Raw genomic sequence first — 14,888 nt, 5'->3', positions numbered from 1 at the left:
TACAAAATATCCTTCAAAGACACAATCACAAAAACATCATTGAACACAGACCAGGTAATCATAAACATTGTAAATTTTTATTTATACGTTTGAACACTACTAAATCACTCATCGTCACAACTTTCAAGTTGCACGCCCATATAGTACCCAATCAAACCCCAATAATCAATTGGACTGGGCTTTGAAGCTTTCGTATAACGCCCAGGATATCAACTCTCAAACGCCAGATTCATAAACTAAGAGCTGTGCCTACGACAGAGATAACCTTGACGCCAATCGCTGAACCAGCGTTTCCCTTTTCCTTAAATTCAATTATGTACTCATACAACAACAGACTATTTTCTTTCTTAAGCAGAAACAGAGACCATTCTGGATGCTTCCAACAAAGGTGCGGTAGCTGATGGACCAGGGGCATTCTCCTCAGCAATTTCACCACCAGCTTCTCTTTCAGCCCAGGCACCCCAAAGACCTCGTTTGCCTCTAACACGGATTGGTCCTCCTAGAGAGTTTTCTGGTTGTTCAACCTTGACAGCATCTTTGGTTGCAAGTACTAAAACTTCAAAGAACATCTTGGTAGCATCAGCTTTGCTCGTTGTGCCTTCTGGTAATAAATCCTGGAAAAGAACGCTGGCCTTCTTGCGCTTATCTGGGCTATTAGCTGCCTCGTCGCCAAATCGTTCACGGAGAAGGTGAACGGCGTGAGTTGTACCAAGTGATACAGGACCGTTATCCGCAGGGTGAACGAGAGGTGCAGTTGTCTCATCAAATTGGTTGCCTGGACTTGCACTGCGAGCATCTCTTAAACCGGCGGTAGCGTTGTGTTCATCGTCGTCAATGTTGATATTGAATTCATCGCCACCTCCCATTTCAATGATTGTACCATCAGCAGCAATCATTGTGTCATCCCGACCCAAGCCAACGTCACCAGCAAGGTTGGCACCTAGATCCTCTTCCTCTCCAAGATCTAAGCGTGGTGATTTGTTGGCACCTGGGTCTTGCTCATTATCCAAATCAGCAACACCACCATCGCGCTTACGCTTCAAGTCTCCCGTCCTACGAACAGCATCGAGTGAAAGCATTCCACGAAGCTCTGGTGCCCAACCCATACTTCTTCCTTCACCCATAATATTGGAAACGAAGCCACCATTCTTTTGCATTTCCATTAATGCCAAAAGTTGAGGATCACGGGGAAGAAACGACTGAGGACGTAAAATAGCCTCGTGATTCTTCTGCAACTCTTGAATAGCATGCTTGGAAATGGTAGTATCATCGTCAGGCATTAAAGGTTTGAATTTTCTAGCACGTTGGGCTGGTTGGCGGAAGATTGATTGTTCCGTGTCATCTGGTGCGAACAATCCAGATTCGTCTCTTTGTTGTTGATTTGCCTCAACTTCGGCAACAATAGTTTCATCGATATCGGAAAGTGGCGATTCGGAAATGCGAAGGCGCTCAAGTTCTGGAGCACGTGGAAGAGCAGACATATCTGGTTCTCCACCAATGTTAAGCATGTCGATATCCCCATCATCATCACCAATGTGGAATCCAACATCATCATTACCGAACCCGAGGTTGATTGAATTTTCACGATCTCCATCATCAAAGACATCCTTTGCTCGTGGCTGGATATCCAATTCACTGAGTAAATCATCTTCAACAGCTCGTGCCGCTGGTGCATCTCGCCCGAATTCGAGACTAATGTCAGCTCCAGATCTATCAGCTCCAGTCGTCTTAGGGTTTATATCGTCGAGTCCAAAATCAAGACCCAAATCAAGATCATCATCTAAAGGTTCCAAAGCAAGCTCGTCCTCATCTGCGTTGTTATCTTCGACACTATTTTGTAAGAATTGGCTATTGTTGAACTCGTCCTGCAAGTTGATATCACGACTAGCACCTCTTCGTTTGCGACCCAATGCCGATTCTTCGTCCAATTGGGAAAAAAGGAACGATGCATCAGGCATCGGTGGCATTTCGAGGTTGTCTCCTTCAGTAAGCATATCGGGAAGCATAAGAGCATCTCGAGAAGGCATATGTAGTCCGGCGGGGATATCATTGTTACCGGAGAGACGGAAGGCCTAGATTGGAGGGGTTAGTATTTATACCCACGACATTGAAATATTAAAACGTACCATTTTTATTTTTATGAGAGCTTCATTACAATCATCCAGTAAATAACGCGCTTTTCGACTATAAATTCTGACAACTCCTAGCAACAGTTGACCACTTAGACGTAAAGCCATTGGTGCTTGATTGGGTGTGACGATAGCTTCAACACTATCCTTGACGCTGGCTTGTAAAATATGATTTTTTGACAACTTGCGCTCTAAATTTGCCGAAAGCCAGACACGAGCCAAAGGCCCTGTCTTGCTCAACAAAGTCTCTGAATAAAACATGATGATAGCAAGAAATGTATAGCGCTTTCGCGCGAGGAAATGTAGGGTTTGTTAAGTGAAGTCAATAATGAAAACGCGTTTATATTGCTATTGTTGTCCGTCGACTCTCTCGTTCGTTTGATGGCGCGTCGAGGATATTGCTTTTGACAGCTCTGGATAAGCGTTTGTTGTGAATTAATCGCGTCGCGGAATTAAAATGTAGCGAGAAACAACAGGTGTGGAAAGAACAATACAGCAGCCGTAGCAATGGATTGATTGTAATGCTTTAGTGGGATGCGACGACGACGACGACGACCAGGTGATAAAGCTTAAGAAAGGATGGGGGAAAATAGGTGGGTGGGGAGGTAATGTTTGCGCAATGAAGGTTTGAAGTAGAATCAAGAGGCTGGGATACATTTTGGATTTTTAACGCTAACCTAGAAATGACTAAAAGCCTGGTCAATAAGTGGGTCTGGAGCCTAAAACCGTAATCTACACGTGACCTTCACAAAAACTTATATCTGTCGGGTTATTCAGTGCCACATGCAGTTCGAGCAAAATGGAATGGACAAAGAGGGAAAACATCAGCCAATTGCTATGTGGACAGAGTGTGAAGTCTGATGAATAAACCCGCAGTGACACCTACCCAAGCGAGTCAGGTCATAACACATTTAGGTACAAGGCATGGGTAATTATGTATATATATATATAACTATATATAGTTATATACAATTGATAAGGTACCTTCTTGGTGCGTGTTCATCTTATAACACTTCACTGGAGGCTGTTCGTATGGAGCAACGGTCCTCTTGAGCTCTATCTCTTTTTCGAGACAGAGCACACATGTATATCCCTAGCTGGTGCTTGTTCAAACTTAAACCCCTACCCAGGACTTCTAGAATCCCATCCATGGCCTAGAAAGCTCCTTTGAGAAAGTCCGGCCCAGGCATGCGAGCTAACTACAGGGGAGGGATATGCCAGAAACCCTCGACCGTGCTCAACGCACTGGAGAGACTGATTGCCTACTGGATATGATACCTGGATACTGGATACTATTCTACTTTTTGAAACTGGCAGGAAAACTTATTACGGGGAGACGACACGTAATTCGATAATTACTATGGATCAAAATCTAAAAGACTATCAACCAATTCTTTAAGGGACACAAATACGCTACTTTCAAAGTTCAATTTCTTGTCTGTTGGAGGTGGGAGAGCTCTTTTGTTTTGTTTCGTGGGTGGCCTTTACTCGTTTCTTAACTTACCACATTTCCTCTTTCGCTCCAGCCAGATTCGCATGCCTCAGTGATAGGCATTCAGCATAACGACAGCATATACTGCTGCTCGTTACTTTCGCAAACTTTAAAAGTGTTTTCTGAAAAGTTGGAATTGAAGTTATGTCGTGGCCGCGCCCTGCAAGACCTGGCAGTCCTTCCGGAGCTTTATTGCCCATGGTCAACCTTCCAGCGGCGAATGGCAGAGAGCCAGTTTCAGAGCCATCTTCGAGACCAAGGTCAAGGGACAGGGCCAATTCAAAGAGCAGACATACTCGATCCTCCTCAGCCATGGCCAAAGTTAGTGAACGCTCAATTTCAGCTGAACCAGAAAGGACCCCGACTAATACGACTAATGCGCAACAGACAATAGCAGATGAATTTTCCGGTCTTACGCCCGCAGAAACCGCAGAACAATTACAGACCTCACTCACATCAGGCTTGACACCTGCAGAAGCTCTTGCTAGATTGCACGATCAAGGACCGAATGAACTTCCCCACGAACCTCCCGAACCATTGTGGCTTCGATTTATTAAGCAGTTCAAGGAAACTTTGATTTTATTGTTGTTGGGCTCTGCTGTTATGTCGGTAATAGCTGGAAACAAAGATGATGCAATCAGTATTGCCGTTGCAGTTACAATTGTGGTCACGGTAGGATTTGTACAAGAGTATCGTTCTGAAAAGTCGATCGAGGCATTAAATCATCTGGTCCCCAATCATGCGCATATAATACGAGGAGAAATGAGAACTACAACACCTAGAACACCTGCATGGCCCCCTAGCGTCCGAGATCGTCCAGAGGCGGAAGCATTGATGGCAGGTTCTGGATCTGATGCGGATTCTAGTATGGCAGAAGCTGTGTCACAAAAAACGATGGCATCGAAATTGGTTCCTGGAGATCTCGTTTTATTTACTACTGGAGATCGTATACCAGCCGATATTCGAGTCACAAAAGCTTCAGACTTGACAATTGATGAATCCAATTTGACTGGAGAAAATGAACCTGTCCGAATCACTGCGGAAGCTAGACATGCCGATTTTAGACCCGGATCTAGCTCACTAGAACCACCTACACCCTCTGATTATGCATCTCCTGCCAGCGGAACTGTAGGTGCGGATATCTCATTAAATAGCACGACCAATATTGCTTTCATGGGAACACTTGTAAGATCTGGGCATGGTCAAGGTATTGTCTATGCGACAGGTGGAAATACCCATTTTGGAACAATTGCTGCAAGTGTATCGGAAACGGAAAGCCCTAGGACTCCCCTACAGCTTTCAATGGACGATTTAGGGAACCACTTAAGTCAAGCTTCTTTTGTTATTATTGCGGTAATCTCTTTAGTTGGATGGCTTCAAGGAAAAGCATGGTTGGATATATTCACAATTTCGATATCCTTAGCCGTTGCAGCTATCCCTGAAGGTTTACCAATTATTGTTACAGTCACCCTGGCTCTTGGCGTACATCGAATGGCACGACACAATGCTATAGTACGAAAAATGCCGAGCGTGGAAACTCTGGGATCGGTAAACGTTGTTTGTAGTGATAAAACAGGTATGCTTGATATATCACATAGCTTGTTCGAAATACTGATTCTTCTCCAGGTACCCTCACCATGAACCATATGACTACTGTCAAAATGTGGTATTTCGATGCAGATGCTCCATTGGATGTTGATTCGGATGACGAGACGGTAGAATCCAAAGCCGATACTGTGGCTCTTCGTATCCTTCGCATTGGAAATATAGCTAATAACGCGCGTCTTACTCATCTTCATGCTCCGTCAGCATCCTCGGTCGCTATTTTATCCTCTACTCAGGGCCGTGCTTCAGGTCAAGTCTTAAAAAGCAGGTGGGTCGGTCAACCGACTGATGTTGCGATGCTTGATATGCTCGATCGATTTAGAGAGCACGATGTCCGTGAAGGTCTGGGACATCGTATTGGAGAAACTCCATTCAGTTCTGAAAGAAAATGGATGGGTGTTACCATTGGAGATTTGGGCCCGGAAGGTACATCAAGTCCAAAGGAGCATGCTTATATTAAAGGAGCTATCGAGCGAGTTTTAGAAAGGTGCGATACATACCTTACAAAAGACGGTCGCGAAGTTCATTTGGATGCGGAGAAGAGACAACAAGCTTTACAAGCTGCCGAAAAGCTTGCCTCTAAAGGACTTAGAGTTCTTGGTTTCGCTAGTGGCCCAGTTGCCAGGCACGCAAAATCATTGGTTCCAACAAGCCGAAGTGCAACGCCAGTCTCGAAATTAGAACACCATGTATCTCACAACGAAGACGTCTATAACGGTCTCACATTTGCTGGATTGGTTGGGATGAGTGATCCTCCACGAACAGGTGTTTCGAAATCGATTCGACGACTCATGCGGGGTGGTGTTAAGGTGATTATGATTACTGGAGATGCCGAAACAACTGCCCTCGCTATTGCCAAGAAACTCGGTATGCCTATTGCAGAACCACGTGCTCATTCAGTAAACTCCGTAGAAGTTAGACCAGTCTTACGAGGTGATGAGATAGATGAGATGACCGATGGTGAGCTACAAGCCGCCATAGCCAATACTTCCGTATTCGCCAGAACCAGTCCAGATCATAAGATGAAAATTATCAGAGCCCTACAAGCTCGTGGTGATATTGTCGCAATGACGGGTGATGGTGTCAATGATGCACCTGCCCTCAAGAAGGCTGATATTGGCATATCTATGGGTTTGCAAGGAACAGATGTTGCCAAAGAAGCTGCAGATATGATATTGACTGATGACGACTTTTCAACTATTCTCAAAGCAATCGAAGAGGGGAAAGGAATTTTCAGCAATATTCAAAACTTCCTCACATTTCAACTTAGCACAAGTGCTGCGGCACTTAGCTTGGTTTTAGTTTGCACGTGTTTGGGATTCAAGAATCCCTTAAATGCAATGCAGATCCTCTGGATTAGTAAGTCAATTTTCTGTATTGTCTCACATATTCGTACTAACAGATTTTCTAGACATCATCATGGATGGACCCCCAGCTCAATCATTAGGCGTGGAGCCAGTGGATCCAGATGTCATGAATCGACCACCCCGAAAGAGAAATGCCCCTGTACTTACAAGAGCATTGATAACTCGAGTCCTTACGTCCGCTACCATCATCATGCTAGGTACCATGGCAGTTTATACTCACGAAATGCTTTCAGATGGCAAAGTCAGTAAGAGGGATACAACCATGACCTTTACCTGCTTTGTTCTTTTCGATATGTTCAATGCGTTGAACTGTCGTTCCGAATCAAAGTCTGTCCTCAGAGGTGAGGTTGGGCTGTTTTCAAATAAGCTATTCAATTGGGCAGTATCGTTGAGTCTTGGTGGTCAAATACTAGTCATATACTTCCCCTGGCTTCAGGAAGTATTTCAAACAGAAGCTCTGGCACTTACAGATCTTGTTGGCTTGGTTATCTTAACAAGTTCTGTATTCTGGGCGGATGAAGCAAGAAAATGGTGGAAATCAAGGAGTAGGAGTAGGCTTGGTAGTGGGTATAGTCAAGTCGTATAAATGAAATATGGCTTTTAATGCCTATTGTATACATAGATTTAGTATTGCATAGATTCCCAAGCGTATGCATTGTAGTAAATAAAAGTAAGGAGAATTCACAATGATTTCAGAAATTACACGCAAGAATTAAATTTGGTCATGATTAATGTGATGAACGAATTATTGATCAAATCATCAATATAAATTCTCGCTTACCCCACACCCAAAAAGATGACACCTAAAGATGCACCCGACCAAGCTTCCCCAAAGAAGAGCTACCCATGCCTCAACTTACCCAATGCCTCCACCCGGCCTCCCAAATGGCAGTCTCACACCTCTACCCACAACACCGTCTCCAGAATCAGCTCAATCATCCATTCACAATGCCTCCTCCCTAGCCTCTATCCAAAACATACTCTCAACCCTCCATACCCGCGACGCAGCGATCACTACTAGTCTCCAATCCCTCATCTCTTCTCAAGCCTCCCTCTCCCGCGATCTCGGCCGACTCGATCTATTGCGCGCGCATCTTGGCACAAATGTTATACATACCAGGGCGATCTCAAATGGAATGCTTGATAATGCCGCCGGCACGGCCGAGAAGCTGAGCTCAAAAGTAAAAGAATTGGATTTGGAGAAGAAACGAGTTGAGGAAACATTGGGCGTTGTAGAACAAGTCGCGGAATTGAAAGCATGTGTGAATGGCGTGGTGGGTAGTATGGGGGCTCCGCAAGACTGGGAAGCTGCAGCGGGATATATTGCAAGAGCGTCGAAGATCCCGGCACATATTGTCGAAGGCAATTTTGCGGCAAGGACGGTTCCAAGTGTTGAGGTACCGGATGCGCCAGGCGTGACGATTGAGGAGGCGAAGAAAAGCTTGTGCGGATTGTTTTTGAGAGAGTTTGAGAAGGCGGCTGAGGAAGGGGATGGGGTGAGAGTTACGAGATTCTTTAAATTGTTCCCATTGATCGGAAGGGAGGAGGTAGGGTTGGATGTTTATGGAAAATATGTTTGCCAAGGAGTAGCAGGAACGGCAAGGAAGAATCTAAAGGAAGGGGCCAAAGGGGAGAGAGGCAAAGAGGGATTCTTCTACGCGCAGGCGTTAACGAGGTTGTTCGAACACATTGCGCAGATCGTGGAGGGGCATGGAGGGTTGGTGGAAAGACATTACGGGGCCGGGAAGATGGTTAGAGTGATAGAGAGATTACAGGCTGAGGCAGACGTGCAGGGTGGGATTGTTTTGGATACATGGGGAGACGAGAAGAATGTCGATAGGAGATTGACGGACGTGAGAAGTTATCCGTTTTCTTTCTTGGTGCAAAGCTTTCTACCAAATCAAAGACCGACTGGAATTTCAAGGACAGGCTCTCCTGCAGTTGGAGCGGCTGCTAATGGGAGGGCAAGTGAAGATGAGGGTGTGGATATGAAAGAAGTAGATGGTCTTTTGAATGAGATGGCTGTGATGTTAGGTCGTTGGTCATTGTATGCTCGATTCTTGAGTGGCAAATGCAGAGTAAGTCCAACACCAGTACCAATCCTTCTGAAAGTCGTTTCTAATCCATTACAGGATCCGGAAGCTAGCCCGGATGAACCTCTAATCATGCCAGAGTTATTAGACAAGTCAGCTCTTAGTCGAAAAATCTCAAATCGTCTGAAGGATCCATTTAATGTTATGACTACATTTTTCTTTCGACGATCTGTTGAGAAAGCATTTCAATTGGATGAATCTCCTACAGGATTATCTCTCAATCTATCAAACCCTATAGATGGAAATGCTCCATATATAATCTCTGCTGTTGATGATGTTATGTATATCGTCAATACAGTACTTAAACGATCCATATCAACATCACAACGTGGTGTAATCGAATCTGTTATTCCAGCAATAAGCAGAGTTTTGGGAACCGATTTTGTAGGAATGATTCAACGCAAGATGCGAGACGAATCTTACCCGAGACCACTCGTACAAGGCGGATTCCCACCGGAAGATAGAATTATCGCTTTTATCGTCCTCATCAACAGTCTCGTTGTATCAAATGACTATATTTCCAGAATTGTGTCGAGCCATCTCCAATCTTCGGAAACAAACAGCGCATCTCAAGCTAAAGGTGTACCACCTGCTCCAGCTTTAAAGGATATGTTCCCCTATGGTCATGATGACACTTTCGTTTCCAATTCTCTTACAAGTCTCAATGCGACATTCTCATCAAAGACCAACGAGTTGATTAGCGAAGGTCTTCAAGTAATGTTCAATAATGTCATTAAACCGCGTCTCCGTCCAGTCTTAAGCGAAACATTCCGCGATGTAGATTATTCCCTTACATCAGAAGATCTTGCTGAAATAGCTCGCCAAAACGATACTGATGATGATCCTCAAGAAATACTACAAGACATGGTATCTCGTCGTTTCGAACATCACTGGGATGCTCTCATGAAACCTATTCAGAGAATCATGTCTACGACACCATTCAATACCCTCCTAGAGCAAACTGCTCAATATCTAGCAAGAGTTCTAGAAAGAAGAGTTTGGAACTACAGCGGGAAAATGAATGCATTAGGAGCAACTAGAATGGAAAGAGATTATGGAGGGATTGTAGGAGTAATCGCGAGAGGAGGAAAGTATGGATTAAGAGATGTCTTTGCAAGGGTATTGCAGGTTGCTATGGTTGTCAACATGGACGAGGAAGAATGGGAAGCGGTTAATGTTGAAGGTGGGGGGTTGGGTGAAGAAGAAGTAGAGATGGTATGGGTTCTGACGGTCGATGAAAGGACCAGAGCTAGGGGTATGGTTAGGGAGTGATATTTTAAGGAAATGCCCTTTGATTGTGTGGAAAGGATACATAATTTTCCTCGCATCTGAGGAGTGTAGGCGTTGAAAACTCCGTGCATCATAAAAAGTATTGAAATGAAGGGGAATTTTGGACGTCCCGGTGGAAACGAGATGTTTGCTGGGAGTGTAATGGGATAAAAATAACTAAACATAACATTGATACCAAATAAGATAGCGATTCGAATTCTTGGCCTCTTATTCATATTTTAATCTGCATTTTAGCGAGTCTTCGAGTCAGAGTATGTTTTGTTCTTGTCAACAGCGTTTATTAAACCAATAAATGATTCAGCCAACTTCCAAATGCAATTTAATATATCATCGCACCTTTTCAATACATACAACAAACAAGCAAATCCATTCTACCACACCACAGCACACCAACTACTATCCAACCAAAAACCTAACCCACAAAGTAAAAGCCATCACTAAGTCTCCGCGCCCTCCGCCGCCGCCGCCGCCGCTGCCGCTGCCAATTTCGCTCTCTTCGCTCTCCTCTCCGCCTTCTTCGCATCGTCAGCCCTCTTCTTCCTCTTCTGCCCCTCCTTCCACCTTGTATCATAATCATGCCACTTTTCCTCTGCCCCCGCCTTGTCCGCTTCCGCACGTCTCTGCTCCACCAACGCCTTCCACTCATCGCTGCCCTCCTCCGGCTCAGGCGTCTTGTCCACTTCATCCGCCCAGCCCAATCTATCGAGCACCTCGACCAATTCGCGTCGGTTCAGCTTGAGTCCAAACGGCAATGGGATTTCCTCGAGATAATCAAGACTGATATGTCCGCGGTTCCCTTCGTAGTCGCGCACGAGACACGTGGTGTCGTCGCCGGTTAGGGTGCCGTAGACGAGCACGATCTCGCCCGTGTCGAAAGGAGGTTGTTTCAAGGGGGTTTGCGGTGTAGATTTTACTGGTTCCTGGGGTTCGAGAACGCGGAAGAGAGGGATTTGGCAGGCATCGAGACGCTGCTGGGCTTCGCGTTGGTAGAAATCAGGGGCTTGGATTCCTTTTGCTAATTCGAGGCGGTTGATTCGTTGGATTATTTCGGAGCGTTTTCCTTTGGTGGGAAGACCGCGTCGTCGGGCTTCCCATTGCAGGTCTAGACGACTCATTCCCTTAGGATCAAAGGGTAAGCGGTGATTATCGCGAAATCGTTCATTGGCCCATATTTGCACGGGAAGTGAGCCATCGATGCCCCATGGAAAAGGCAATTGTTGTAGATTTCTATTTTTAACACGTCCCTGATCGAGTCCGTATCCCTCAAGCCGTGTTACTAGAGGGTGATGATTTTGTATATCATAAACGGGTTCGCCTAGATCGAGAAGAAATTCTCCCCAGCGAGGAGCGAAATCTCCGACCCAGACTTTGTTGGCATTGAGTCCTCGTGGTCGACCATCTATTTTTATTTCTGCATAGGGAAGTCCACGTTTATCAGTTGGGGGAATGAAGCGGTAGACGCAAAAGTCGAGGTTGCGCCATGGTCGCTCGAGATATTGTCGGGCTGAGGCGCGTTCAGCCATTTCTTCGCTAGTCAGGATGCCGGCCATGGCTGCTAGAAGATCGAGATATCTGAGTATATTTTGGCTTTAGATACGGATATGGTTAGGTTTCTATAAGATTAGAATGCAGACCTCTGTGAATTCGCCTGGTGTTGAGCGTTCCAACAGGGAAAAAATTAGAGATGGGAACTCGAGAAGGTTTTTGGAGCTTCCCGTACAATGGGTTGAAATATTTCGGTGTTCAAAGGGGATAAAGGACAGCTGTAGGTAAACAAGCGACATGAACTTTCTTCTTTGATGTTATAGCTAAGATCATTTTGAATGACGGATCCGGAGGGCGAACAAAGAATTATTCGCATGGTGCTACATCGAAGCGAATTTATGTGTTGAATTTCAGGAGTACTTTATTCATCCAAGTTTCTGTCACTTGAATTCAACGCTCGCGCTAAGATCGAAGAAGCCAATTGGAAAATGGTTCAAGGACAAAGATAAATCAATTACTAGGAAAGTAGAAGTTGTTGAAGTAGCTGTTGTAGCTGTTGTAGCTGTTGTGTGTCCTTGATCAGGCTAGGCACTAAATCAAATAGTAGAAGTTCATTTAGGAAAACACCGCTGGATCAAGCTCAAACACCACTCACTTACACAGCTATGACAGTTCTTCCATTCCAAACCGAACATAGTTTTTTGAATTGACTACATAAGCTTTTTGCAGTATTAGATGATGTGCACTGCTTTAGAAGTGAAAGAGCTTTAAGTCTGAAAGTGTCTTCGGCCCAGGGGTTGCGCTCCAGTCTTGCATTGTTGTCAAGCCCGTCTCACTTCCCTAGAGTTCTACTGCGCTATCCTAGACCAATCCTCTCATACGCATTTCTTTTTTCATCTAGGATTCGTTTTTGGGATTGAAATTAGAACAAGTGATTGTGCTTGATTCACGTTGAGCAGAAATACCACTATATTTCCATTCTCACTATCCTTATATTCGTCGATGTCTTGTGGGAATACATAGGCCTGCACGAATTCTCAATAATATAGGCACTCGCCATGTCTCGTGTGGTGCTCATGGACAATTGGTTGTTCGATTTGATACCAATATTGAAAAGACTGTGTATTCTAGCTATACTTTTAGTTCAATCATGTGGAGGGTGCGACTGTGACAAAATGTTCGCTTTCCTTATCAAAAACACACCTTGGATGCAAAATATGACCTACCACGTAGTCTTAGGTGCACACCCCATGAAATACTAAAAACAATCACGTTTCTCATAGCGCTTTTAATCCCTGTACAGTATCCCTGCAAATTTATTCTCTATCAGACAAAAAAAAGTTGACGAGAAAACGATTTGTACGTGAATAAACTATACAATCACCCACAATGCCTCCCTTACGGTCAAAAAAGTCTGCCAATGGTAGTGCAAAATCAAAAAAGGATGCGCGGGCAATTCCTCAAGAAAGTGAGGAGAGTGCCAGTGACAACGAGAGTGTGAACATGATGGATAAGGATTCCGATGAAGAGGAATTAGACAGACTTGTTCTGGGAGATGGTGCAGGATTTACGGCTCAATTGGGTCAAGATATGGATTTTGAATCGGAAGATAATGAGGAAGGAGAAAAAGGTCAAGACGAGGAACGAGAGGATATTGGAATTGAGGGTGTTGACGATGCAGATGTATAAATCCGTCCCTCAATTACAGAGAATAATCATTGACTCTTTCTTAGCTATTTTTCCTCGACTCTGGACCATCCACAGTGCCTCAAGATGCATTAATACCACATCCACAATCTGAAGACGAAGAAGGTGGAGATGCGCTAGCTTGGGAAGATAGCGACGATGATCGATTGAATGTATCTCTAGCCGGAAATTCTCGATTAAGAAAACTTAGAGTCAATGAAGGAGAAGATATAGTCAGTGGAAAAGAGTACACGCGGCGACTACGAATGCAATTTGAGCGTCTCAATCCTGTTCCAGAATGGGCGCAATCTTCTAGACCGACGAAACGACGTCGCAGATCATCTGCAGCCTCCGATTCTTCATTGTCTTCGAACGATATGGACGTTGACGATTCCGACCTTTCCACATTACCCCTCGCAAGACTTCTTCAAGACGCTGGAGCTCTCACAAAAGAAGCTCCCGCAACCTCAAAAAGACCAAAACTTCGACCTGAAGTTCTCGATATTCAAAGAACGAGGGATATACCCAAAACTCAACCATCAGCCGTCACTTCTCTTTCTTTCCATCCAGAATACCCAGTCATACTTTCTTCAGGTCCATCATCGACATTATATCTACATCACTATGCGCCTACAGCTCATCCACAACCGCATCCACAACTTACTAGTGTTCACGTTCGGAAAACCCCAATTGCTACATCCGCATTCCTTCATCCTTCTGGAGACAAAATCATTTTCGCTGGTCGACGCCGTTATTTCCATATCTGGGATCTTCCTTCTGGAGAGATCAACAAGGTTACGCGAATTTATGGTCATAAGGATGATCAAAAGACTATGGAAAGGTTCAAGCTCAGTCCTTGTGGCCGATATATGGGATTGATTGGCTCATCGAAGAAGGGAGGCGGTCTTATAAATATTCTTGATGCAACTACAACACAATGGATTGCGTCAGCACGAATTGAAGGCAAAAATGGTGTTGCTGATTTCGCCTGGTGGAGAAATGGAGAAGGATTAACTGTTGTAGGAAAGGGTGGAGAAGTAGGAGAATGGAGTATGGAAACTGGATCTTTTGTCGCTCGTTGGAATGATGATGGTTCTATCGGTGCTACTGTCCTCACACTCGGTGGACCAAATGGACCCAAACAACTGGGTGGAGATCGTTGGGTAGTGATTGGATCTCAAAGTGGTGTGGTTAATATTTACGATCGCAAGAATTTCATCTCAGGAAACGATATAAAAATCCCCGAGAGACCTGAGCCAAATAGACGACTTTTGCAATTAACGACACCTACAAGTCATTTGCAAATTAGTCCCGATGGACAATTGTTGGTCTTCAGCAGTAGGTGGAAGAAAGACGCTTTGAGACTGGTACATCTACCTAGTTGTACAGTATATAAGAATTGGCCAACATCGAATACGCCATTAGGAAGAATTTCATCCGTGGCATTTGGTAGTGGAAGTGATGTTTTGGCGGTTGGTAATGAAGCTGGAAAGATTAAGTTGTGGGAAATTAGAAGTTAGTGGGACAGGTGTAATGAATGATTATAGTGTCGGGTTTGACATATTTTTGTTTGAAAAGAAAAACGATGTCTTTGGTTGGTAGAATTCACAAAACTATGTGAGCCGAGCTTGTTCCAGTTTTTTCCAACGTCGAGGTCAGTCGTATCATCCTATCTATTCAAGATCTAGAATCCCCAAAAGTAAGATCTTCAGACATTTGTGAATCTCTCATCCCTTATCCA

General features: G+C 44.5%; 5 protein-coding genes across 6 annotated transcripts; 3 read left to right on the top strand and 2 right to left on the bottom strand.

The window, feature by feature from the left end:
* Nucleotides 1–40: 40 nt before the first annotated feature.
* Bcmcd1 lies at nt 41–2,686 on the bottom strand. Its single transcript, XM_001558636.2, has 2 exons — nt 2,127–2,686; nt 41–2,072 (listed from the first exon to the last, which is right to left on the bottom strand). The coding sequence occupies exons 1-2, from the start codon at nt 2,388–2,390 to the stop codon at nt 348–350; spliced, it is 1,989 nt and encodes a 662-aa protein (XP_001558686.1). The 5' UTR covers nt 2,391–2,686; the 3' UTR covers nt 41–347.
* A 433-nt stretch (nt 2,687–3,119) lies between these two features.
* Bcpmr1 lies at nt 3,120–7,301 on the top strand. Of its 2 annotated transcripts, XM_024693925.1 has the most exons (4): nt 3,120–3,942; nt 4,009–5,197; nt 5,248–6,585; nt 6,638–7,301. In XM_024693925.1, exons 1-4 carry the CDS (start codon nt 3,766–3,768, stop codon nt 7,177–7,179), a joined length of 3,246 nt encoding a protein of 1,081 aa, XP_024549714.1. In that variant the 5' UTR covers nt 3,120–3,765; the 3' UTR covers nt 7,180–7,301. The 2 variants fall into 2 exon arrangements, with proteins under 2 accessions (XP_024549714.1, XP_001558687.2); XM_001558637.2 differs by having other exon boundaries at nt 3,120–5,197.
* A 42-nt stretch (nt 7,302–7,343) lies between these two features.
* Nucleotides 7,344–10,280, top strand: Bccog4. Its single transcript, XM_024693924.1, has 2 exons — nt 7,344–8,671; nt 8,726–10,280. Exons 1-2 carry the CDS (start codon nt 7,403–7,405, stop codon nt 9,956–9,958), a joined length of 2,502 nt encoding a protein of 833 aa, XP_024549713.1. The 5' UTR covers nt 7,344–7,402; the 3' UTR covers nt 9,959–10,280.
* Nucleotides 10,281–10,320: 40 nt separating this feature from the next.
* BCIN_07g02460 (hypothetical protein) lies at nt 10,321–11,810 on the bottom strand. The gene has a single exon (XM_001558639.2). The coding sequence runs from the start codon at nt 11,524–11,526 to the stop codon at nt 10,414–10,416; it is 1,113 nt and encodes a 370-aa protein (XP_001558689.1). The 5' UTR covers nt 11,527–11,810; the 3' UTR covers nt 10,321–10,413.
* Nucleotides 11,811–12,804: 994 nt separating this feature from the next.
* Nucleotides 12,805–14,858, top strand: Bcutp18. Its single transcript, XM_001558640.2, has 2 exons — nt 12,805–13,144; nt 13,195–14,858. The coding sequence occupies exons 1-2, from the start codon at nt 12,851–12,853 to the stop codon at nt 14,665–14,667; spliced, it is 1,767 nt and encodes a 588-aa protein (XP_001558690.1). The 5' UTR covers nt 12,805–12,850; the 3' UTR covers nt 14,668–14,858.
* Nucleotides 14,859–14,888: the final 30 nt, after the last annotated feature.

The sequence above is a fragment of the Botrytis cinerea genome, chromosome 7 (assembly GCF_000143535.2).
Source record: "Botrytis cinerea B05.10 chromosome 7, complete sequence".
In the NCBI taxonomy this organism is placed as follows: domain Eukaryota; kingdom Fungi; phylum Ascomycota; class Leotiomycetes; order Helotiales; family Sclerotiniaceae; genus Botrytis; species Botrytis cinerea.
The sequence above is the reverse complement of the archived record's forward strand: the minus strand, read 5'-3'. Positions and strand labels throughout refer to the sequence as shown.

What these genes read in the sequence shown, in the direction of transcription:
- Bcmcd1 (XM_001558636.2), bottom strand. Translation starts at nt 2,390, where the DNA reads ATGTTTTATTCAGAGACTTTGTTGAGCAAGACAGGGCCTTTGGCTCGT. An exon ending in CTCTCATAAAAATAAAAATG is followed by an intron (nt 2,073 to 2,126) that starts GTACGTTTTAAT and finishes CCTCCAATCTAG; the next exon opens with GCCTTCCGTCTCTCCGGTAA.
- Bcpmr1 (XM_001558637.2), top strand. Translation starts at nt 3,766, where the DNA reads ATGTCGTGGCCGCGCCCTGCAAGACCTGGCAGTCCTTCCGGAGCTTTA. An exon ending in TGTTTGTAGTGATAAAACAG is followed by an intron (nt 5,198 to 5,247) that starts GTATGCTTGATA and finishes ATTCTTCTCCAG; the next exon opens with GTACCCTCACCATGAACCAT. An exon ending in AATGCAGATCCTCTGGATTA is followed by an intron (nt 6,586 to 6,637) that starts GTAAGTCAATTT and finishes CAGATTTTCTAG; the next exon opens with ACATCATCATGGATGGACCC.
- Bccog4 (XM_024693924.1), top strand. Translation starts at nt 7,403, where the DNA reads ATGCACCCGACCAAGCTTCCCCAAAGAAGAGCTACCCATGCCTCAACT. An exon ending in TCTTGAGTGGCAAATGCAGA is followed by an intron (nt 8,672 to 8,725) that starts GTAAGTCCAACA and finishes AATCCATTACAG; the next exon opens with GATCCGGAAGCTAGCCCGGA.
- BCIN_07g02460 (XM_001558639.2), bottom strand. Translation starts at nt 11,526, where the DNA reads ATGGCCGGCATCCTGACTAGCGAAGAAATGGCTGAACGCGCCTCAGCC.
- Bcutp18 (XM_001558640.2), top strand. Translation starts at nt 12,851, where the DNA reads ATGCCTCCCTTACGGTCAAAAAAGTCTGCCAATGGTAGTGCAAAATCA. An exon ending in AGGGTGTTGACGATGCAGAT is followed by an intron (nt 13,145 to 13,194) that starts GTATAAATCCGT and finishes ACTCTTTCTTAG; the next exon opens with CTATTTTTCCTCGACTCTGG.